We start from the raw sequence: 21,715 nt of genomic DNA on the forward strand, positions 1-21,715 counted from the left end.
GCTAGGTCTGACTTTCAGGGGGGAAGGAGCGTGTCGGCAGGTGCCCTGATAACCCTGTGAGCCTCAGGAAATATTCTGAGGCATGAAGGACAGGCACGGATTTCAGCTGAGTGGCGCAAGGAACAGGAGGCCAATAACATCTTATGCCGGAGGAGACGGCCAAGCACTGCTCTTCATACGCTAATATTGAAAAATGCCAGGGAAATGTGTGATAACAACGATGCGTATGATAATTGTGGCCAAGGAGCAAACATTTGCAGCACGAGGAGAGCCCGAGGGTAAGCCAAACGATTGTGTCTCCATTGGCAGGAAATTTTGTATTGACATTGAAAGATACTTAGGTGTGTCAATTAAGGGTAATACACTATTGGTCCAACATGGCCAGGTGCAAAGGGATAGGACCATCCATATCCATCCAGATTCTGTGATAAGAGCGAATGTCTCGACAAGCTCAGTGCCGATAAATGTTTGAAGGACTTCACGGGACGAACACCACGGAATCAAGCGATGTCCCTGAAAAAACCAACAGTTTCTCTTCCCTCAACCATATTCACATGCTATCACTGAACAACGTCGTAAGCATGTGCTATGAATGGTCAGAGGGTGGTGGCTAGCACCATTGGGTAAGGTGTATAAAGGCAAGACGGGCTCATGGACGTATAGACGTATAGACGATCAGCCGAGAAGTCTCTTTGTTATCGATTTGGGCATGCAATATACTGGATCGACTGCCTCGAGACCTGGATAGCCCAAAAGACTAAGACCACACAAACCGAACTGGGTATGCCAAACATCGACCATATTACCAGGTCGATCAGAGATACCACCAATTTCGGTATCTTGACACTTGAGAATGAAAGCGATAAGCGCATCGCGGTCGATCCAATGTGTACGCTCGATCATGGCGAGACTACTCAATACCCACCAGCTGTAGCACACGTCCTCGTCTTTTTCAGGTCGACCGTTAAGGCCACCACAGGGAACTTGTCTCTCGCTCAACCATCGGCCAAGCTTCTCTTTGTCCACGAGATCAAGCCGACCAACTATTGCGAGAGCGGCAACGCAAGTAAAGATCTGACCCGAATGCGACTCCGCACCAGGCCCTGTTCCATAGCCACCATCAAAGTTGGCACAAGCGATAATGTGTGCGACGGCCTTGTCGACATTGACAAGTGACATAAGACCGAGTAGGGACAAGGCATTGAATGCACCGTATAAGAATCGGGTATCCTCCTCGCCCCATTCATCCCCGGCAAATGTACCAGACTCTTGATTCTGCAGTCCTGCGATGACTGTTGGTGGTCAGTGGGTGCATAGGAGGCACTGTGGACCTTGCAAAATACCTACACTTGCCAACATGGTTCTTGCCTTTGCCTTTGGTTTCCAGCTGATCGAGAGCATCCGTCATGGCGAGAATCTGCACAGCACTTACTGTGGACAGCATGTGAGCATCATGGCCAGGTGCTGCACCGAACCCACCATTTTCATGCTGGCAGGAGAGAATGAAATCGATGACATCCTGTCGAGGGAGAGCCTCTGGCCGACCCAGGAGGAAGAGTGCGTTTAATCCCCAATACAAGCCATTAAGTCGCAGATGCTCGGTAAGCCAGTAGTCGAGCTCATCCTTTCTTGTATCCAGGCTCTGGATATACTTCACATGAGCATCGACAGCGAGTTCTGGGCCTTTTTGGTCTGTCGAGTCTTGGGACATATTGTCAAAGGATGAAGTAAGTTGAACGAACTCGCTGAGGTTGACATGGAGAGAATTTTCTAGGCGGGTTGTTACGTAAGCGTTGCCTGGTCAGTGATTAAGGTAAGGTACGTTTGCAGCTTAAGCTGATCGGGCTACCTACCTACCCTTGACCGGCATTACCTAGGTCCCTAGATAATCTGACAAATATCTTGTTTTCAATAATGGTGTGACCGTGTTAAAAGAATTGTTTGAAAATCGAGAAAAATTAAATAAACCTTAAGGTTTTGAAAGACAAATGCACGATATCAAGCCTGACGAGCTGTTTCACTTAAATTTGCATGTGTTCCAAAGGCATCAAAATGAACAGAGTTAAATGAATGTGAATGAGTCTTCTTTTATTTGGAATTCGACAATACCTAAGTACTTACTTATGTCCTATCTCCAATTTGTTGTACGGTGGAATAATATGTAATACGACTCAGAAATACAATGTTAGTTTAGCCGAGCTGTCTTTGATTCAAGAAGGCGTGGAAAACTCCACAAGAGCATCCCATGGAAATAATCCGCTCTCATCATCAACTGCAAGTCGCCAGATAGACAACCTACCTAGAGAGGCGACCACCGTATCCTCCAAAATAATGCACAAAGAATATTTCACCACTAACGATGGATGCAAAATCACCTTTCAGTCTTCCTTACCACTGAAGGAAGTTGCAGGAGTTGCAGCTGAGAAATGTGTCCTGCTCATGCATGGCTTCAGTGGCTCTAGCGATTACTTCATCCGCAACTTTACATCCCTGAGCAAATCACTCTGGGTCGTTGCCCCGGACATGCGAGGACATGGGGACTCCAGTCAAACTCGTGGTGGTTATCACGTCGCGCGCTTGGCAGCTGATCTTTCAGGTCTTGTTGCTCATATACGCAAGACGGCATCTGTCAGTATTGTGCCTGTTGGATGCTCGATTGGCGCCGCCGTGCTCTGGACTTACGTGGAGCTCTTTGGTTGCAACGACTTTGCGGGATTTGTCTTTGTTGATCAGGCACCTCTGCAAGATCGCTCAGCGTTCGATGAATGGGACGAAACCAGGGCACATACTGGATGTTATGACGAGAAGACCATGCTCGCCGCGCAATACAACTGGATCAATGACTCGAAGAAGGCGCATATCGACCTAGCAATAGGCTGCTTAGGATATCGACATGCCCCAAAGGAGGAAGACGGGATTTCAGCTGAGCAACAAGCCAAGGATGAAGCCTTCTTTACAGACATCAGTGCGAAATGCGACCAAACATGGCTAGCACGACTACTGGCAGATCATACTCGCTACGATCACCGAGAATCCATCGAAACAATCACGGTTCCGGTGTTGGTTATGGCCGGTCGACGATCAAGCTGCTTCCCACTTGAAGGAATGCTCGAGAGCGTGAGACGTGTAGAGAAGTCAAGGCCAGGGCTAGCAAGGTCATCGGTGTTTGACTCTGGACATTGGCTATTTTACGAGGAACCAGAGAGATTCAACAAGGAGATTGCGGAGTTTGTTAACTCATGCTAGATGTCGATCGGGCCAACAGCCAGCTGTTTGGTCGGAGTCAAGAATTGAAGTGAAGACATAGGTAGTAGCTACGACCTGAAAGAAGAAGAAGAAAAGTACAATTTGTTGGCTGATCAACTGCAGTATATTGTAATGATGATATAATTGGCAAACAGTGCAAAACGACGTTGAAGAATGGCAGCACTTGGTTCGGTTATCCAATCATTGAATCTTGTGGTCAGCGTATATACGAAGCTTGCCAACAGGTGGTTCAACCTGACCATCATATGTTCTGTCCAAGATCGCACGTTTTGAGGCAACAACATCGCTTTAGATACTTGGGCTAACCAAAGATCGGGAGAAAGCATGACAAGATGTAACTTGCTTACACGATACAATGCAAGAATGTTGATTTAACCAGGACATCATTGTAAGGCTGAGATGATGAATAATGATATCATTGGCAACACATGAAACGAAGTTGATCCTCTGCACTACGTTTCATGTAGGTCGACACTCTTGGCAATGAATAGATACAGGAGCAGCCAGGTTCTAACTGACAGGGAGATCCTGACATGGGTTATCTGTCAAACAAGCAAGATAGGCAATCCACATTCGGCAGCGGTTGGCGGCTGAAGCTGACGACGTCAAATTTGCAAGTGGGTAGTAGGTGCTTGTTTTTGAACTGATATAAGAGAACATACGACGCTGGAAATATGCAATTTCACCAAACTCATGAGTGGGATCCATGAGGCCTCATCTCGTCAACTCTGTAGCCGATCCATCTGCACTTTCGACAGGTAAGCGGCTGGCATGTGCCGCACCCCATGCAATACGAATGATATCGACTTTCAAGGCAGAGGTGTCAAAATGAGGTGGCGCTATCTCGTGAAGGTGTTGCGCCTTCGAAAACAGCATCCCGTCCGTTACCCTCCAACATCGAGAATACATCATCCAAAGAACGGGAGTCGACTGAAGATTGACTTTGGGAGCAGAGTCGGCAGAACTCAAGCTTGTACTTGGAAAAGCCCGAGCCCTCCACTCTGTACCAAGGCTAAGAACGCCACTGCTGCTGGTCATCCAGGAACTGCCTATGATCCCGGAATGATGGAGCCAGTGGCCAGGTTACGATTCCAGAGAAATTCCAAGAGAGGCAGTTGACTTTGACGGAGCGATCGATGTTGGTGTCAAGGGTCTCTAAAAGTTTGTTGTTGCAAGTGACATAATAGTTGCTGCAAGTGAATCGCAGTAGTGAATGTAATTGAAAAGCTGCCTTTAAATTAGCCAAATCGTCCCCAGAGACTCGGCTTATCTGTTGTCAGAAAATGCAATACGTATTATATCCATCTAGTTTCATATCATGGTTGCAGCCCTGAACAGAGCTCTTTCGTTCCTGGTTGCTCCATGGCTTTTGGGCGCATCTAGGCTTCCGATGCCTGACGCCTTGGCTGCCAGGCACCTCCAGGTCACTGTGGGACTTCTGTTGTGTTTCTCCGTCTGCGAGTGGCCAGCTCATGGCTCTGAGATCAGGACTAGCTAGAGCCACTATGGGGTCTGACCTCATGATGGGATAAACATGGAGATGTGAACGAAGAATCAACCCCTGGGTCGAGGGAGTTTCCAACAGATATAGCGGGGTAGAAGGGCCTCAGCGTTGGATCCAGTGAATGGATTGATGTGGATACAAATGATGGATGTTTGTGTCCTTCTGCAACTGCAGACTGTGCTGTGGTAAGTTCCAGCCTACCGAGCTAGCCTATGTAGGTTTGTGTCCATATTCTCTATGGAAACGGGCTGTTTTAGGTTGCCGAATTTCCAGCACCTGTCGGTATCATCGGTTACAGAGTCTAAATTTTGTAGGTCGTTTCAGCTTCACACGTATCCATTACATGCAGCACACGTACGCACTTGACGCGCAACGCTCGATTTCAATAGTAACATTCATTACCGGTACTGTGCTGTATCTGTGAGATGTGATGTTTGCAGAAGTTACTAATGGTATTTACATATCATTTGGTGAGGACTGATACCTATTATCCGCAAGCTGGAACCCGAAACCACCTTATCTGAGCAAGGTAAAGTTGGTACCCAGTACCTGAGACTGTACCTGAAGGCTGAGGGTGCCTGTGCCTGTGCCTGTGCCTGTGCCTGTGCCTGTGCCTGTGCCTGTCCAGATGCCTCTTATTGAATTGGATTGGATGCCACCCCCATTTGCTCACAGCAGCCTCTCGTGATTGAACCCCTGGCAAAAAGCAAAGCAAGTGCCAATATAAGCCGGCCTTAGTGAGCAAGAAAACCTCTGACAGTAAATTAGGGTGTCAAAAAAAGATCAGTCTAATAGTCTTCAGGTCTACCTAAATCTATATTGAAATTTGCCCAAGTTTATACTAGATTTATCCAAGTCTTTTTGTCATTCGTTAGAATAGAAGTCAGAAGTTTTCTTGTCCACCCTAAGCAGGCCATCAAAAGCCAAGGTACCTTAGGCTTGGTCTTTGTTCGTCCCTTGTTCCTGGTCTTTCTCCGTACAACGTTCCACATCCTGTCCCTTGCTTCTTTTGGGATCTGACAACCCTTGGCCATCATCAGCTGCACTGCCTGACTGACTACACGCACACTTCAAGGATGCACTACTCTGATACCTGACATTTACTCGACTGTACGCAATCGTTCCGTGAAGCGGTCAGCAGTAAGCTTTATATGCAGGCTGTTACCTCGTCGATTGGAACAACTAGTTACTCGGGGCTACCGATTGTTGTGTATCCAGTGGCACTCTTCTCCAAAGCAATTGACGGCTGGGATTCGGACATTTTTGGCACCAATGCCGGGCATTAGTATTAGCCCTACCACGATCGAATAATATTGGATTGATATTACTACGGATATAATATTGAACGACCCATTACTGAAGCCTGACAAAAACCCAACGCAATACGACATTTCCAAGTATCTAACAGTGCGCCTAGCTGCATAGCATAACACGATACAACACAACACCGCCTGCAGAGACGAGAGGGCATTCATTTCGAGACTACGAGACTTTCCCTCTCACCATCTTCAAAATACAGACCGACCTGTCTTCTTCTCCCTTTTCTTTTTTTGGCCTTATATTCTATTTCGTCCTCTGTTGCTCCGAACAGCTTGGCTTTTACCCCATGCTCTCCAGCTCCATTGGAGTGCCCCTGACCTAGCTACACAACAGTACCAGTTCCGGCCAGCACTACCACCACCACTAGAATCGTCGACGCGCCCACCTCTTCCTCAACGGCCACCAATCGTCAACCCCCCGTTCTCTATTGCCCTGTGAGCATATCTGTTTCTCCGTCCTAAGGTCCTGCCTTCACAGGCTGATCTTGCTCAATTATCCGACTGTGACCCGCAACAAGATTGGATTGAAGAGTAGAGGCACAACAGACCGATCCTCCCCTGGCCCGCAGTTTGAACCCCCTCCCGTTTCGCCTACCGTGGGAGTGGGAGTTTGCGAAGCAGGACCCGCGTTTGTGTCTACGTCTGCGACAGCGATTGTGAGACTGCGCCGTGAGCAGACAGGACTCAGAATGGGTCGTAAGGCGGCACCGCAGCCGCTGGCGCTTTCGTCTCAGACTTCGCCTCAGGCCCAAGCCCAAGCACAAACCCAGTCTGAATCTGGCGCTGCTTTACGTAGTAGAGACGATTCGCCGACTGCTGAAACCGTTTCTCCAGGTGTGTCGCCGGTCGAGTCCAAATCGCCCCGTTCTCCCCGCTCCTCTCCTTTCCACAGTCGGTTTTCACCCTTGAGAAACCAAGGTGGAAAGCACAGGAAAGTGTCACACACGACAGCAGCATTAGCAGACGCAACTGCAGAGGGGAAGCCATCGTCGTCAACGCCGCCACCACAACCATCAGCACCGGTGCCAATACCTGTACAACGGCCCTCAACTGCCACAGCATCTACCGAATGGAGTAGGGAAGAGTCTGTACCAAGACAGCCTTTACGGCACACGCGCGAGGATCCCTCGACCTATCCTTCCATCTCCTCTACACTTGAAGAACATCTACCTGATCCACCAGCAACAACTGCGGCTACCACGCAGTCTGAGGCGGTGCAACCAATCCCAAGTGACTCGAAAAAAGGTGCTAAAAACGGTTTCTTCCATTTTAATAAGCAATCCAAATCTTCAAACCAGTCTCAACCGCATGCCCACCACCGTAAACACACCGAGACGAGAGCCCAGGTAATGTCGAGGGGCAGTGACGGATCCAATCGACCAAGACACGGAGGTATGTAAACATTGAGCCAAGCTTAGTTGGGACGATCAATTATACTTTAGCCATCGCGCGCAAGCCTAGGTCCATGACCAACTGCTGACATGATGCAGACAAACACGATCCAAGCCCAAGTGCCTCATACACCGACCATACTCTACACAAACCTGTCTCCGCCGATCCTCTTCGAAGCGACTTGTCTTTATCATCCGCTGGCGACTACGATACCGCTTCACCTCAGTCTTCAACAAAGAAAGGCAGGTCGAAGCCTTTTGGTCTACTGAACCGCAGCCGATCCAATCGCGACAAAGAAGACGCCAGCCCCGAGCTGAAACCGGCCTCCTCTCCTCGTCAGGGTAACGAACCTGAACTGCACCTCAATTCTGTGCCGTACAAGACTGCGAACCAAGGTGGTGATCGTTCTATCAGAGACATGATGAACTCTGCAGTCCGAAATCGATCCGAGGACCGCGCGCCGAGAGATTCGTCTTCTACCAGAAGGGCACAACGCGACAAGGAATCAAAGACCCAACCGTCCTCCCTGAACGAGAACGGGGGCTCTTTTTTCAATGGCCTCAAGAGCTCTGGTACCCGTGCTGCTGGCATGCTGAGTGACCGTTTCTTCAACAAGAGTGGGCGTGGTGGTCGAGAGGATAAGGATGCTCTCGACGATGAACACTATCAAATAAAAGTTATCAACTTACCACTAGTTGAGCAAACACGATTGACGAGAATATCAAAGCGCCTTGAGGATTCAAGGGACAAGACGGAGTTCTGGATGCCTGCCTTTCCTTGGCGAGCAATAGATTATCTAAACTATAAGGGGTGTGAAGTTGAGGGTCTTTATCGTGTTCCGGGCAGTGGGCCTCAGATTAAGAAATGGCAGCGCAAGTTCGATGAACGTAAGTTTATCCCATCTTCCTGATAAGTGAAGGAACTCAAATTAACTTGGAACAGAATACGACGTCAACCTGTTCAACGAGCGCGACCTTTACGACATCAACATAATTGGTTCGATGCTAAAGGCTTGGCTACGAGAACTTCCCGACGAGCTGTTCCCTAAAGCGGCACAGGATCGAATCGCGAGGGAATGCGCAGGTGCTGAGGAAGTTCCTGAGCTACTTATCGAAGAGCTCTCGAATCTCTCTCCTTTCAACTATTATCTGCTTTTTGCCATCACATGCCACCTCAGTCTTCTATTAGCTCACTCGGATAAGAACAAGATGGACTTTAGGAACCTGTGCATCTGCTTCCAGCCGTGTATGAAGATCGACGCATTCTGCTTTAAGTTCTTGGTGTGCGACTGGCGCGACTGCTGGAGAGGATGCAAGAACGAGGCCAAGTATATCGAGGAAGAATACATGATCTTCGACCAGCCTCCGCCAAGGGGTCTCGCTGAACCAGCGAAGCCAAGACCACAAGATGAGTCGGAGGACGACCGACAACAACTCTCCTCTTCGGGGAGCAGCAAGCAGTCAGGCCGCCTCAGCCCCAGCGACCAGAAACCAAAGCTGAAGAAGAAACAGCTCCAGATATCCCCCTCAAACGGAAGCGTCGTCTCGAACGAATCGACTGCCCCAACCACCTTGACCATTAACAGCGACCGCGAGTTAGGCAGAACCTCGAGCGAACTGCGGCCTTTGTCACCCATTATGCCTCTATCCCCCCTCGGCTTCTAAATTCAGAGACATCCTGATGATACGCTGCATTCCACAAGCATATTCACGCCCGGCTACCCATGGAGGTGGCCAGAAGGATAGCCGAGACAGAAAGACCATACCTCAAAGGAATAGAGGTCTTGAGACCGGGATGAGAATGGACCAAGTGCCTAATCTATCTCAGCACCTCCCCGCTACTCTACCTCAACTGAGGGTAGATGTTTCAACTATCAACCACGGCCTCTGCCACGATGGAGTCTGTGACTTCATCCTTCAGCGATAGCCAATTCACGGTGGCACGCCCTTTATGACCTTGTCATTCGATTTGATTGCGCATTCTGGTTGCTTCTAACGCTGGCGTTTCTGGAGAGTGGCCTAACGGTTTGGCAATGTGCAATCGAGCAAAACTTTCAAGGAATGCTTTGAAATCCGGTCCACCTATCCACGACACCAAGCGAGTGATGTTCTTAACCTGCACTTTGTCTTTTATCTGTTGTTTGGTATACCCCATGATGCATTTTGAGGAGAATATCGTCCAGGGGCGTGTTGTACCCTGTGTTAGTGGGGAATCTTGTTTGAAGTTCCAGCGTTTCTGATTCTGATGATTTATTGACAAGCATACTGCGTCTTTGCCCGAGCTGATTATGTAGCTGGTTCTCCGGCGTTCTGATGAGGCAAGCTACCTTAGTAAGATTGGTGTTTTGCCGTCATGTTACAGTGAAATGAAGGCGATGCCAAGCAAGAGAGGAGCATGGAGATTACCAAAATATTGAGTACATCTGTTTCTGGTGACTGAAAATCGCCAAGAGAGGAGGATTGTTGGATAGTAGAGTTGAGATTGGCTGAGGCTACCTAGATAGTGCGCGGAATTTAGTAAAACATACTCTGCCAGAAATCGCTTATTTATTAATTGCATATTCTTCATCAACGTCAACTATCAGGTTGGGGGAGAACCCATGGCTGTTGTATTTCGTCGTTACGCACAGTCGGGGGACATGGACTCCATTTAGACACGGTCTGGCGAGTACCAGACAACAAGGAGATTGACAGCTGCAGCGTCTTCCTTTTTCATTCTTTTCTTCCAAAGCCGAACGTCTAAACCATCCCAAGTCCCTAGCTTTTAACATGCCGATTTCGAAACGCCAATGTCCTGAACGCCGCTCCATGCTCAACAACAGTAGTCTTGACCAAGGCCGACAAGAAATTGCCGACCAATTCCGTTCCTTCCAAAGCTGTCGCAGCCTATTTTCCTGTACCTTGAGCCTGGTTCTTGCGCATCTTTCGCTCGTTGCGCTTGATTCTCTCCTTGCGCTCTCTTCGACCATCGCCACGGATTGAGGTACCCTCTTTTCGCTTCTTCTCGGCTTCCATATCAACCTCGACGATGGGCCAGTCCTCGCCCTTCTTGTTGAGAGCCTTGTATCCCCACTTGCGCTGCCATTCGCCTGTCTGCTCGTCAAAGGCAAGATTGCGACGCTGCTCGCGAGTCTTGGGCTTAATGCCCTTCTTGGCGGCGAAGCGCTCCCACTTAGTAGGAGGCTTGGCCTGCGGAACAGGCTTCTCGCGGGGGAGACGGGTGCTCGGGGCGGGAAGGGTGAGAAGGACGCCCTCGGCGGTGGAGTTGAGAGGGCAGGTGGAGAGGAACTGGTTGATGAGTGACTGGGCGCCGTCGCGGGCAAGCTCGGCGAGGGACTGCTCGAGATTATCGCGGTCGAGAGTGACGGGGTTGGGGTCCTCTGCGAGAAGATGGCCGAGATCGAATGTGTAGGGCGTGGGCTTCTCGACTGCGACAGGCAGCTTTGGCTTAGAGCTTGGGAGCGCCATTGCGATATTCGTGCGAGTAAATAATATATTTATAAAGGCTGATGCTGAGGTCTCTTGGAATTTGTCATAAACTTGTCAAAGGATGAACAGGTTTGTCGTTGCAATCCGCTCTCTTGTTATGGTACTGCTACTGGAACTTTTTTTTCTGAGATCCTCCATGCTATACTATCTTTTTTCTGCACCGATAAGGCATGTCGGATCAGTGGGCAGCCGTTTTTCCGATACAGGGCCTATAAGCCAATCACAGGACCCCAATCCTTTCTCTTACCCCAGTACCTCTGGGGTGTGTGGTTTAATCCACCGAGATTTTCGAAGTGGCATTCAACTTCAGCTCACGACGGCCTCGAGACGAGCGTCCTAGAACCGGCCCAATTGGCGTCCATTCGACGATAGACGTCGTTCTCGTCATAGATATCCAAGAAGAGTCTGTCAGACGTCAATTTGGAATACTGTTGCAAGCAATGGCGTCCGCCAATTCGCTTCGATGCCTCATGAGGCCGACTATTCCCAGGGCTCCTCGAATTCAACCAGTCCTCCTCGCCCCATTTTCAACTTCAAACGCTGCTCTCGCCGTCTCAGCTCCTCCGGCAATCAAGAGCCGCCGAGATCTTCCCCAGAAGGTCAAGAAGTCCTATAAGAAACGTGCCAATGTGACGCCTGTCCGAAAACCTCAGCCTGGCGAGCGAAAGGCCTTCCGAAAGCGCATCCAGCTCAGCAACAACAGTGCTCTGCCTGTCGCAGGCCTTGAAAACCTGGATGCCAGTAACATGACCAAGGCTGAGAGTGCTGGAAAGATGTTTGCTATTCCTGATCAGGTTGTGGATCATCTCCGTGCCCTCGAGGCTTTCAAGACGACACAGACATGGAACCTATTCCGAAAACCCCATGTTCTGCAGCGCAGAGAGACAGTAGAGTTGATGAAGAAGCTTGAGCTATCGGCCAAGGACAAGAAGGCTCTCAAGTGTGTGTTGACGGGTAGTAAGTTGTCTGGAAAGAGTATGGCCATGCTACAGGCTATGGCATATGCGCTTCTTAACAACTGGGTGGTATTCCATGTCCCTGAAGGTACATATCCCCGAAGGACCTCCTCACGTTTTCATGCCTCTAACTGACCAAAACAGGTCAGGATCTGACCAACGGTAACACTGAATACTCACCCATTCCCGAGACTGAGCCAATGCAGTTCTCCCAACCCATCTACTGTCTCAAGATGATACAGAGCCTCTATAGAGCCAACCGTGTCGTTCTTGAAAAACTCAACATCGAGAAGGACTGGTCCAAGTTCACTAACCTCAAGGAGGGCGCTACCCTCGCTGATCTGGCTCTCAGCGCAAAGGAGGCCGAGTACGCATGGCCAACCCTCCTTGCCCTATGGACTGAGCTCACCCTGCCTGGGCGACCCCCCGTACTCTTTGCCCTCGACGGTCTTGCCCACATCAACAAGATCAGTGATTACAGAGACCCCTCGTTTAACGAGGTCCATGCCCATGAACTGACTCTAGTACGCCTCTTCATTGACGCCCTATCTGGCAAGACTCCTCTCCCTAATGGCGGTGCTGTCATCGCCGCTACCTCAGAGAACAACTCCCACCACCACCCCTCACAAGAGCTTGTTCTCTCACAGCTCGAGGCGGGCCAGGCGGGCCGCGAGATTCCCAAGCCTGACCCCTACGAGCGCAAGTACGACGAGCGTGTGTACGAGGCCCTCAAGAACAGCTGGGTTCTCCGTTTTGAGGGTATCACGAAGGACGAGGCTCGTTCTTTAATGGAATACTGGGGCGCCAGCGGGCTGTTCCGCCATGTTCTCAATTCAAGGACAGTATCCGAGAAGTGGACCGTGGGCGGCCACGGTAATGTTGGTGAGATGGAGCGTGCGGCATTGATGCAAATGAGGCTGTAAATGTATTCTAGAAATGTACAATACTGGTGTTTGAAACCCGAAATATGCATTGCTTCTTTGCAAACCATTTGTGCTATAGGAACAATTAAAGCTTTATGCTTGTGTACTACAGCTGAGTTATTGGTTGGTGTTTGTTGTGATAGAAACTTCATGCCTAATTCTCATCATTGACAGAGCTCTACCAGCAGACTATTCTCATCTACCTTCATATGCCGAAACGCCAGACCTTTACATAGAACATCTCACTTCATTACATGCCCAGTTCTCAGAAGTCCATGTCATCCTCTTGGTCGTTATCAGGGTCGCTGTTGACAAATACCAGTCTTGCGCCGTTCCTGGTGGTTTGCCAGATCTGTTAACGATTGTTAGTGATTTGTTCAGGTACGAAGGAATGTCTCTTAAAAACTTACATCCACGGAGGTATACTCTTGCACAGCGTTGGACCACTGGTCGGCGGTAAAGCCCTGGGCGATGACTCGCGCCTTTAATTGCGTCATACTCAGCTCAATACCGAGCTCTTCCTCGCCAGCGGCATCTTCGGGACGGCATTGGCCGGCATCAGCAAGCTGCTTGACGAAATTGTAAATCCTGCTGCTGGGATCCATGCGCGCTCGACCAGTGCCAAGATCATTGTTCAGACTTTCTTTGCTAGCCTCGACTAGTCTGAGAGCCTCATCAACATCGTCTTGAGTGACCTCATTGCTGAATCGAAGTCGGGCCAAGGCCTGGGCCAGACGGACAACACCCAAGAGGGTACGAGGGGTTGTGTGGGTAAACTGCTTGCCCTTCTTCTCAGCGCGCTGCTGCTGGTCTCGCATGCGTACGTATGTCTTGATCATGTACTCAGAGACAGTTTCAGGAACAACAGGTCGGTATGTTCTTGCTTGAGCGATGTAGGATCGCACTTCATGAGGATTGAAGACAACATTACCAGTGCCGATATCGGGATGTCGGCTATTCATGTGCACAAACGCAACGTGCTTGGCAAGCTGTTCGTCTGTTTCGCGCGTAGGGGTATCAAGAAGCAGGAATAGGATATCGAAACGGGACAAGAGCGCAGCGGGGAGGTTGATGTTTTCGACAGGGGAGATGCGAGGATTGTATCGTCCATATACAGGGTTAGCGGCGGCAAGAATAGAGGTGCGGGCGTTGAGGGTTGTTGAGATTCCGGCCTTTGAAATGGAAATTGTTTGCTGTTCCATTACTTCGTGAATGGCAGTACGGTCAGTCTCGTCCATCTTGTCGAACTCATCAATACAGCAGATTCCGTTGTCGGCCAGGACGAGAGCACCACCTTCGAGAACCATTTCATCCGTGACAGGATCACGCATAACAGCAGCCGTGAGACCGACACCACTGCTTCCACGACCTGAAGTGTAGACGCCACGAGGGGCGACTTTTGAAATGTACTTAAGGAGCTGAGACTTGGCCACACCAGGATCACCCATCAAGCAGATGTTGATATCGCCACGAATCTTCATTCCATCTCCCATTTCCTTCGTCACACCACCAATAAGTAGAAGAAGAAGAGCCTTCTTGACATCAAGATGTCCGAAGATTTCGGGAGCAATCGACTTTGCCAACAGTTCGTAGACTTGGCCAGTCTGGCGGTATTTTTCAATCCGGCGGACCAGTGTGGGGTCAACAATCATCTCACTGTACGCCTTTTTGTGTTGGAGAACGTGATGTGCCTCGAGATAAGTATCAGTGAGCAGGCCAGCCTTCATCGCCTTGAAACCTGTATAAGGGGTGGGAAGGAAGATGCCTGAGATATCGACAACATCACCAGGGTTAATCTGGCGGACAAGAGTGCCATGGCAGAGGACGGTAAGACTTCGAGGAATCTGACCAATTGGGACCTGCTCGGCCATCTCCTGGACCTTGACCTCCTGGAAAGGCAAGAACTTTGAGGCTCTTGAAGAAGGGTTGAGTTGACCCTTGGCCTGGTTCTGCCTGCAGTCCTCGGAGGGGCACATAGTTAAGGGGCCATATTGCTTGTCAGTAACAGGCTGGAAGATTTCACAGCCACATCTGTCGCAAGTGTAGGCGCTGACTTGAACGATGGGTTTGACATCAGAAACTCGAGTGGCGATCGCGCGAATGGTAATAAGATGACCCAAGTGCTCGCCGCGCACTTGTCGAACTGCCAAAGCTTTTGAGGATTGGCTTGAGGTGCTAGTCCTGGGCTTGAACACGAGGGTGTACCTGCGAGTGAGCTCGGCAGGGAACTTGTCATCTGCAGCAGTAGGGTCTCGCTCAGCGGCTTCGTCCAGTTCTCGGTTTCGGATTTGTCGTCGAGCCATCAACACGTCGAGAACATCGTCCTTGAAGCTATTCGCTGGTTAATGCGGTGCATCAACATTTAGGTCACTTGAGTACTCACCTCACATCTGCGCTCATTGGAGGCATGACCTCATCCACAGCTCGGGAAAATATTTCGACGTAGTGTTTTGTGTTCATCTCGATGGAATCAACAAGTCTCATACTTTCCTCACCATCGAACGCTTGGTTCTCCCACTATAAGCTTGTTAGTACTTTGCCGGAGAAAGGAATATCGCAAATCATACGGTTGCTAAATCGTCAAGATCAATCGTCGCCTCGTCAATCGTTCGATCGGAGAGTTGCTGCAGCATATTCTTGTACTTGTACTGAGGAGCACGGCGCTCCTTCGCTTGTTGCCGGTTCGCATCTTGCCCATCCTCCTCCATTAAATCGTACTCGTCGTCGAGGTCATCTTCTCCGATGGTGATATTGCCTAGTGCGGTTGTGATGGTTTGCTCTGGCGATGTCTTGAATCCTGTCAAGAACTCCTGGAAGGCGTCTATACCGATGATTAGCTTATGCGGGGAGCTAAGTACAGTAGCAGCAGGAAATATACTGACGTTGCTGCTTCTCATAGCTGACAGGGGCCTTGAACTCGCGCAGCGCCATTGTGAAGAAATCTTATAAGGATCTCAAATTTGAAAAGCGCTGTAAGTCAAGTTTGTGCGGTGCGGTGCTGTATAGTACAAAGCGAATGGAGAGATGCGATCGCGATGCACAAATTGAGTGGACTTGGGGCCAGTCGCAGGGGGGCAACCGTGGTTGCGATGGGCCCTCCCTTCCAAGCGCGCACATCAAACGCGTCTTTTCGCGTTTCGCGACGCACAGCCATATGTAGAGTTTAATTGACACCCGCCACAGCTACAGCCACAGCCACACCCGCCACCTACAGCGGTATCGCAGGAAAGCATGGGCCACCCACCGAAACCGTAAAGCTGGGGAAGGGGACGGGGATGATCACCGAGCACGTGTAGGGACCTCGGCTGCGGGACGAGAAAGGGACTCCAGATCGGAAATGTTTCGGCACCTGAGCTGAGGTGTTCTGCTTCTTCCCACAGACAAGTAATAAAATCCTCCCGCGAGAGGTCGACTCAATCGAATTCGAGAGTCTTCTCAATTGCCTAAGTGCATCATGCCTCCCAGACGAAATGCGCAGTCCGTCTCGGCGGAAATCTCCCTATCTCACCTCAAAAGCTGTTTGGTCAACCTTCCTACATCACTGGTCTCGCTCCTAGTCAATGTCAATACTGTAGGAACTTTCTTCTTCACTGATTTGCTCTGGCGATTTTCTGACCATAGCTTATAGCCTGCACAAAATGTCATCATTGAGCTCAGCTATCGTGAGGCCTCGCCGACTGGAGCCGGCTCCCAGCAACGCTCCATATTCGTAGGATGGACAGGCATGCCCAGCAAGAGGAGGACCGCTCCTCCTGGGACCCGCGATGGACCCAATGGCTCGCGATCATCCCGCGATCAGGAGGTTCAGCTTGTCGAACTTGATGCCACACTAGCCAAGTCACTAGGTATTTCAGAAGGGCAGAAGATCATGGCCACCATTCATCTCGATCCTCCGCTGGCGCATACGATCAACATTGAACCCCTTACACCAGAGGACTGGGAGATTATTGAGCTACATGCGACATTCCTCGAACTGAATCTCATCTCTCAAATTCGAGCGCTCCCGAACCCGCTATACAAAATTGGCGACAACCCCGTCGAGCCCCATGCGTTGACACTACATCTATCTCCGACATCGACCGCAAATATTAAAGTTATTTCACTGGATCCTTCGCCTCCGGCCGACTTGCCATTCGCAAAGATATCCCCCGATGCCGAGGTCATCGTTGCGCCAAAGACGAGGCAAAAGAGCTCGCACAGCTCGGGCGACCACCGCAGCGTAGCCAGCACTTCCAAGTCCAAACGAAGCGCGACCAGTACGGTGCGCCGGCGAAGCGCCAAGGAAGAGCGGAGACCTACTATGTTTCTGCGTGGTCTTGACCGAAGCTCATGTGAAGAATGGTTTGATGAAGGGCCCCTGGTTCAGGACTTGAGTGTTTGGGTTGATCACGACCTTCTCTCCGGCGAAGCCTTCAAAGGGGTCAACTACGTCGCTGTTGATGTTATTAGACCAGCTGGTCTGCAACAGCCTCAGCCAGAAGAAGGCGGCGTTCCTGCTGGGACGACTGCGGCCACAAAAGTCATTGCTCATCTTAGATCATGGATCGATCCTCCCAACAGTCAATCAGTTGCTCTTTCGTCACCCCTTTGTGCAAGTCTTGGGTGTTCTGGCATGGTTGGCGGGATAGTAAAGCTTCAAGCAGCTCCACAGCAACTCCCCAAGACTGCGGTTCAGAGCATCAAGGTTTTTCCTTTCGCCACAAGTGCAAAGACAGTCGAAGGCCTGCGGTTTGGTGGAGAATCCAAGGCTGAGAAAGAAGAGTCTGCGAAGCGATTCCGACAGATCTATGCCGCTACTAGAGGTACTGATGGGCTTCTTCAAGGACCTCTGACAGACGGCTCCATCATGGGCTTATATGAAGGTCTCGATCCTCCTCAGGGGTGGGAAGGCGGCATCATTAAATTTACCTTTGGTGGTGATTTTCAGGAGAACAAAGACGCTGCGAATTGGCTTCTTGGACTCGACACTAAACTGCCTATTGACTTTCAGCCACCAACTCCTCGACCATCCCGGCTGACCGAGACGGACGGGTTTGAGCGTCAACCAACCCACGATTCGCTCCTTGTTGGAATCGACTCCTTGCTGGATAATTTACAGTCTAATCTTGTGCACCTTTCTTCGGTCCTTCTCACTGGTGGCATGGGATCCGGAAAATCTTCTATTGCTCGATACTTGGCACAAAAACTTCGACAAGATTCATTATTCCATACATTATACTACCCTTGTCGAAAACTAGTCAATGACGAGACACGAATCTCAACGATAAAGGAAACTTTGAACCGTTTGTTCGCCACTGCCAGCTGGGGTGCACGCTTAAACGGAAAAGCTGTGGTAGTTCTTGATGACCTGGACAAGCTTTGTCCTGTAGAAACAGAACTTCAGGTTGGCAATGACAATGGAAGGAGCAGGCAAGTCGGTGAGATCCTGTGCTCGATCGTCAGACAATACTGTACCCGCGACAGTGGTGTTGTTCTCCTGGCCACAGCTGAGGGCAAGGAGTCAATCAATGGTGTTGTAGTCAGTGGCCATGTTGTGCGCGAGATCGTCGAACTCAAGGCACCTGATAAGGAATCGAGACGTCGAGTGATGGAGTCTATCGTCATGCAGGATGCCATGACGGCTGACGAAGCTCAGACACAGTTCAGCGATGGAAGTCGACCACAAACTGCTGACGGCAGCATGACGGAAGACAGTGGTGCTTGGATGGACGGCGCTAGTCATGCGAGCAAGGAGAGCCGTCCGGCAAAGACGAGCGGCTTCATCTTGGACCCAGACCTTGACTTTCTTGACATTTCTGGGTCTACAGACGGCTATATGCCTGGCGACATCAATGTCCTTGTGTCTCGCGCGAGGAACGAGGCTATCATTCGTGCCATTGCTGAGTCGCCAGACTCGACAGGCGCCATTCACTTGGCAAGGGCTGATTTTGATAAGGCCCTCAAGGGGTTCACGCCAGCCTCATTGAGGAATGTGTCACTGCAGAGTTCGTCAACAAGCTTCAAGTCCATTGGAGGGCTGCAAGAGACACGACAGGTGCTCCTGGAGACGCTACAATACCCGACTAAATATGCGCCAATCTTTGCGCAGTGTCCACTACGCCTTCGATCTGGCCTTCTTCTTTACGGATATCCCGGTTGCGGTAAGACGCTTCTTGCCAGCGCTGTTGCAGGCGAGTGTGGCCTCAATTTCATCAGTGTCAAGGGTCCTGAAATTCTGAACAAGTATATCGGTGCCTCTGAAAAGAGTGTCCGGGATCTGTTTGATAGGGCCCAGGCTGCGAAGCCATGTGTACTCTTCTTCGATGAGTTTGACTCCATTGCACCTAAGAGAGGGCATGACTCTACAGGTGTTACGGATCGTGTGGTAAACCAGCTTCTCACGCAGATGGATGGTGCCGAGGGATTGTCAGGTGTCTACGTGCTGGCAGCTACTTCACGGCCTGATCTGATCGACCCTGCTCTTCTTCGTCCCGGCCGTCTGGACAAGTCTTTGCTGTGCGATATGCCTTCCCTGGAGGATCGTGTCGACATCATCAAGGCGCTGTTTCAAAAAGTCAGACTCTCGGACGAGCTGACCGAATCCGATGGGCCTCTGACGGACATTGCTCGCCGTACTGAGGGCTTCTCGGGTGCTGACCTCCAGGCTCTTGTGTCCAATGCTCAGCTCGAGGCTATTCACGATGTTTTGGACGTTGATGGGCCTACAGTCACTTCTAAACGAACCAACGGAACCGATGGCAAGTCGAACACCACACCTAGCTTCGTCCAGTTCCGTTACGGCAAAGACGCCAAACCCCTGACCGAAGCGACTCCAAAAAGCAAGTCCGCTGCTCTGGTCGAGAACGCATCTATTTTAGCAAAGCTTGAAGAGATCAAGATAGCTCGTAAGAAGTCGAAGCAGATCCACGGGGCTCCCGCCGCCAACACAGACGCCAAGGCGGAAAGCAGCGATCAGAGGGAGGTGGTCATCGAACGGGGCCACCTCATAAAGGCTCTGGATAGCACACGGGCGAGTATCAGTTCTGAGGAGAAGGCCAGATTGCAAAGGATATATACCGAGTTTGTTGTCGGTAGAAGTGGCCAAATGAAAGATGGACAGGGAAGTATGGAGATTGGAGGCCGAAGCAGCTTGATGTAAGATATGGATTTGGCATGTATAGAATATCGATGTGAACGTAGATACCAGCATCTTGGATTAAGTTTCGTTATCTTTTGAGATTCTCGATAGACCTTTTTATTTTATAGCTGGTTAAGTGGAGGCGTCTTCAGTAAGAATCTTCTTCAAACTCTCAAGAACGGCAGCGTGGATACCCTGCCTCGCTGCAAGCAAGCCATTGTTCCGGCTCAGATCCCTTCCAGCTCCAAAGTCCATATCCTTGCCGTCAAGATCGGTTACTTTGCCACCGGCCTCGGTCAAGATAAGCTGGGCCCCAGCATGATCCCAGATGTGCATTACCACATCGTCAGATGAAGGGATACGCAGCTGGAAATCACCGCCGCCAACGAGGAGTGCCGCATAACGGATGTGTGATGAGTACAGCTCGATGTTGGGGAATTTAGCACCGAAAGAGCTTGCGAGTTTGCGGATGAGGTCGTGACGAGATGTCGAGCCACTCGAGTAGTTGATGATCTGAGCTTCAGCGGGACTTGAGGCTTTGGCGACACTGTCAAGAGGCTGAGCTGGCTGGAGACCGCTGAAGTCCATCTTGCGAATCGTGGTGCCTTGTCCGCGAACTGCGGCGAGCATAAGACCCAAACCATCCTTGTCGATGGTTGACTCTGCAACTGTATCGTCCACAGGCTTGAGGTTTGCACAGCCCAAAACACCAACGACCTCCTTTCCATCCTCTACCAAGGCTAGGGAAACAGCGTATTGTTCCCCCTTGAGGAACGTAGCTGTTCCATCAATAGGATCCATTACCCAGAATCGCCCCTTTCTCCCACCCTGACCGCGTCCTCCAAGATCAATCACCTCAAGAAGCTCATCAACATCTTTGGGGCTCGCAAGGAGGGCATCATCGTCTGCGTTCTCGAGGTGAGCGCCAGAGGCAAGTTCCCAAACACGCTGCTTCAAGGCCGGATCTTCTCTAAGAGCGCTGGAGTCTTCCTCGCCGACGAAGTGGTCACCGGGAAATGCCTTGCGGAGGGCGCTGATGAGAACAGCTTGAGCGGCGAAGTCAGCAGCGGTGACGGGAGAGTCGTCTGCTTTTGAAATGCCACTGACGGTCGATTGGACTCTTTTTGTGAGGATTGATGCCCGTAGCACGGCGAGCTCTGCGATTTGACGCTCAAGGGTGTAGGATGACATGATGGCGTCGTAGTGTTGGTGGAGGTTTCAGGATTGTTATTTGGTGAGCTGCTGCAATATGCGGTGCTGATAAGAGGTAGTGTATTTTATTATGATGCGATTATTCAGGTGATGTGATGCATGAGAATGAGTGAGAGGACGAGGCGGTGATTTGGTGTTTCCCCACGGATCCACAGCATATCATGATGCAATCAATGAGCGTCGTTTATTTGTTCATGTAAGGATACAGCATGAGACATGAGCAACAACAAATAAATGACCTTTTAGTATTGGTAGTTGTGCACGTACTGTGGCCCAAGATACGAGATGTCTATTTAAGAGGTAATAGGAACTTGAATCGATGTCTTTCACAGTATTCGTGGTTATTGAATTTATTTGCCCGTCATTCGTCCAAGTCAAGAACTGCAGGATGCTTGGGTATAATCAAGACTTTTTCCCAAAACAACCATTCTGTATAATGCCTCTGATACGGCATTTAAGATGCTAGATTGAGTATCATTGAGTCATCATATGCCACTCCAAATCCAGTATGAAAGTGACCCAATAGACAGTGGCTTG

General features: G+C 50.2%; 9 protein-coding genes across 10 annotated transcripts; 4 read left to right on the forward strand and 5 right to left on the reverse strand.

The window, feature by feature from the left end:
- Positions 1-94: 94 nt before the first annotated feature.
- On the reverse strand, positions 95-1,746 carry FOXG_01693 (geranylgeranyl transferase type-2 subunit beta). The gene is made up of 2 exons (XM_018378640.1): positions 1,348-1,746; positions 95-1,292 (listed from the first exon to the last, which is right to left on the reverse strand). The coding sequence occupies exons 1-2, from the start codon at positions 1,709-1,711 to the stop codon at positions 676-678; spliced, it is 981 nt and encodes a 326-aa protein (XP_018234595.1). The 5' UTR covers positions 1,712-1,746; the 3' UTR covers positions 95-675.
- Positions 1,747-1,983: 237 nt separating this feature from the next.
- FOXG_18162 (uncharacterized protein) lies at positions 1,984-3,489 on the forward strand. The gene has a single exon (XM_018398213.1). The coding sequence runs from the start codon at positions 2,077-2,079 to the stop codon at positions 3,244-3,246; it is 1,170 nt and encodes a 389-aa protein (XP_018234596.1). The 5' UTR covers positions 1,984-2,076; the 3' UTR covers positions 3,247-3,489.
- Positions 3,490-3,745: 256 nt separating this feature from the next.
- Positions 3,746-4,802, reverse strand: FOXG_18163 (uncharacterized protein). Its single transcript, XM_018398214.1, has 2 exons — positions 4,560-4,802; positions 3,746-4,494 (listed from the first exon to the last, which is right to left on the reverse strand). The coding sequence occupies exon 2, from the start codon at positions 4,303-4,305 to the stop codon at positions 3,982-3,984; it is 324 nt and encodes a 107-aa protein (XP_018234597.1). The 5' UTR covers positions 4,306-4,494; positions 4,560-4,802; the 3' UTR covers positions 3,746-3,981.
- A 962-nt stretch (positions 4,803-5,764) lies between these two features.
- Positions 5,765-11,097, forward strand: FOXG_01694 (uncharacterized protein). Of its 2 annotated transcripts, XM_018378642.1 has the most exons (4): positions 5,765-7,482; positions 7,581-8,369; positions 8,425-8,941; positions 8,994-11,097. In XM_018378642.1, exons 1-4 carry the CDS (start codon positions 6,780-6,782, stop codon positions 9,055-9,057), a joined length of 2,073 nt encoding a protein of 690 aa, XP_018234599.1. In that variant the 5' UTR covers positions 5,765-6,779; the 3' UTR covers positions 9,058-11,097. The 2 variants fall into 2 exon arrangements, with proteins under 2 accessions (XP_018234599.1, XP_018234598.1); XM_018378641.1 differs by having other exon boundaries at positions 8,425-11,097.
- FOXG_01695 (uncharacterized protein) lies at positions 9,943-11,122 on the reverse strand. Its single transcript, XM_018378643.1, has one exon. It carries the CDS (start codon positions 10,947-10,949, stop codon positions 10,368-10,370), a length of 582 nt encoding a protein of 193 aa, XP_018234600.1. The 5' UTR covers positions 10,950-11,122; the 3' UTR covers positions 9,943-10,367.
- A 112-nt stretch (positions 11,123-11,234) lies between these two features.
- Positions 11,235-13,231, forward strand: FOXG_01696 (uncharacterized protein). Its single transcript, XM_018378644.1, has 2 exons — positions 11,235-12,014; positions 12,071-13,231. The coding sequence occupies exons 1-2, from the start codon at positions 11,411-11,413 to the stop codon at positions 12,847-12,849; spliced, it is 1,383 nt and encodes a 460-aa protein (XP_018234601.1). The 5' UTR covers positions 11,235-11,410; the 3' UTR covers positions 12,850-13,231.
- Positions 12,778-15,998, reverse strand: FOXG_01697 (minichromosome maintenance protein 7 (cell division control protein 47)). The gene is made up of 5 exons (XM_018378645.1): positions 15,732-15,998; positions 15,417-15,670; positions 15,233-15,366; positions 13,260-15,180; positions 12,778-13,201 (listed from the first exon to the last, which is right to left on the reverse strand). Exons 1-5 carry the CDS (start codon positions 15,778-15,780, stop codon positions 13,115-13,117), a joined length of 2,445 nt encoding a protein of 814 aa, XP_018234602.1. The 5' UTR covers positions 15,781-15,998; the 3' UTR covers positions 12,778-13,114.
- A 124-nt stretch (positions 15,999-16,122) lies between these two features.
- FOXG_01698 (uncharacterized protein) lies at positions 16,123-21,311 on the forward strand. Its single transcript, XM_018378646.1, has 2 exons — positions 16,123-16,420; positions 16,478-21,311. Exons 1-2 carry the CDS (start codon positions 16,304-16,306, stop codon positions 19,985-19,987), a joined length of 3,627 nt encoding a protein of 1,208 aa, XP_018234603.1. The 5' UTR covers positions 16,123-16,303; the 3' UTR covers positions 19,988-21,311.
- On the reverse strand, positions 17,765-21,350 carry FOXG_01699 (3'(2'),5'-bisphosphate nucleotidase). The gene has a single exon (XM_018378647.1). It carries the CDS (start codon positions 21,155-21,157, stop codon positions 20,099-20,101), a length of 1,059 nt encoding a protein of 352 aa, XP_018234604.1. The 5' UTR covers positions 21,158-21,350; the 3' UTR covers positions 17,765-20,098.
- Between the last annotated feature and the right edge of the window lie 365 nt (positions 21,351-21,715).

The sequence above is a fragment of the Fusarium oxysporum genome, chromosome 5 (assembly GCF_000149955.1).
Source record: "Fusarium oxysporum f. sp. lycopersici 4287 chromosome 5, whole genome shotgun sequence".
Lineage (NCBI taxonomy): Eukaryota > Fungi > Ascomycota > Sordariomycetes > Hypocreales > Nectriaceae > Fusarium > Fusarium oxysporum.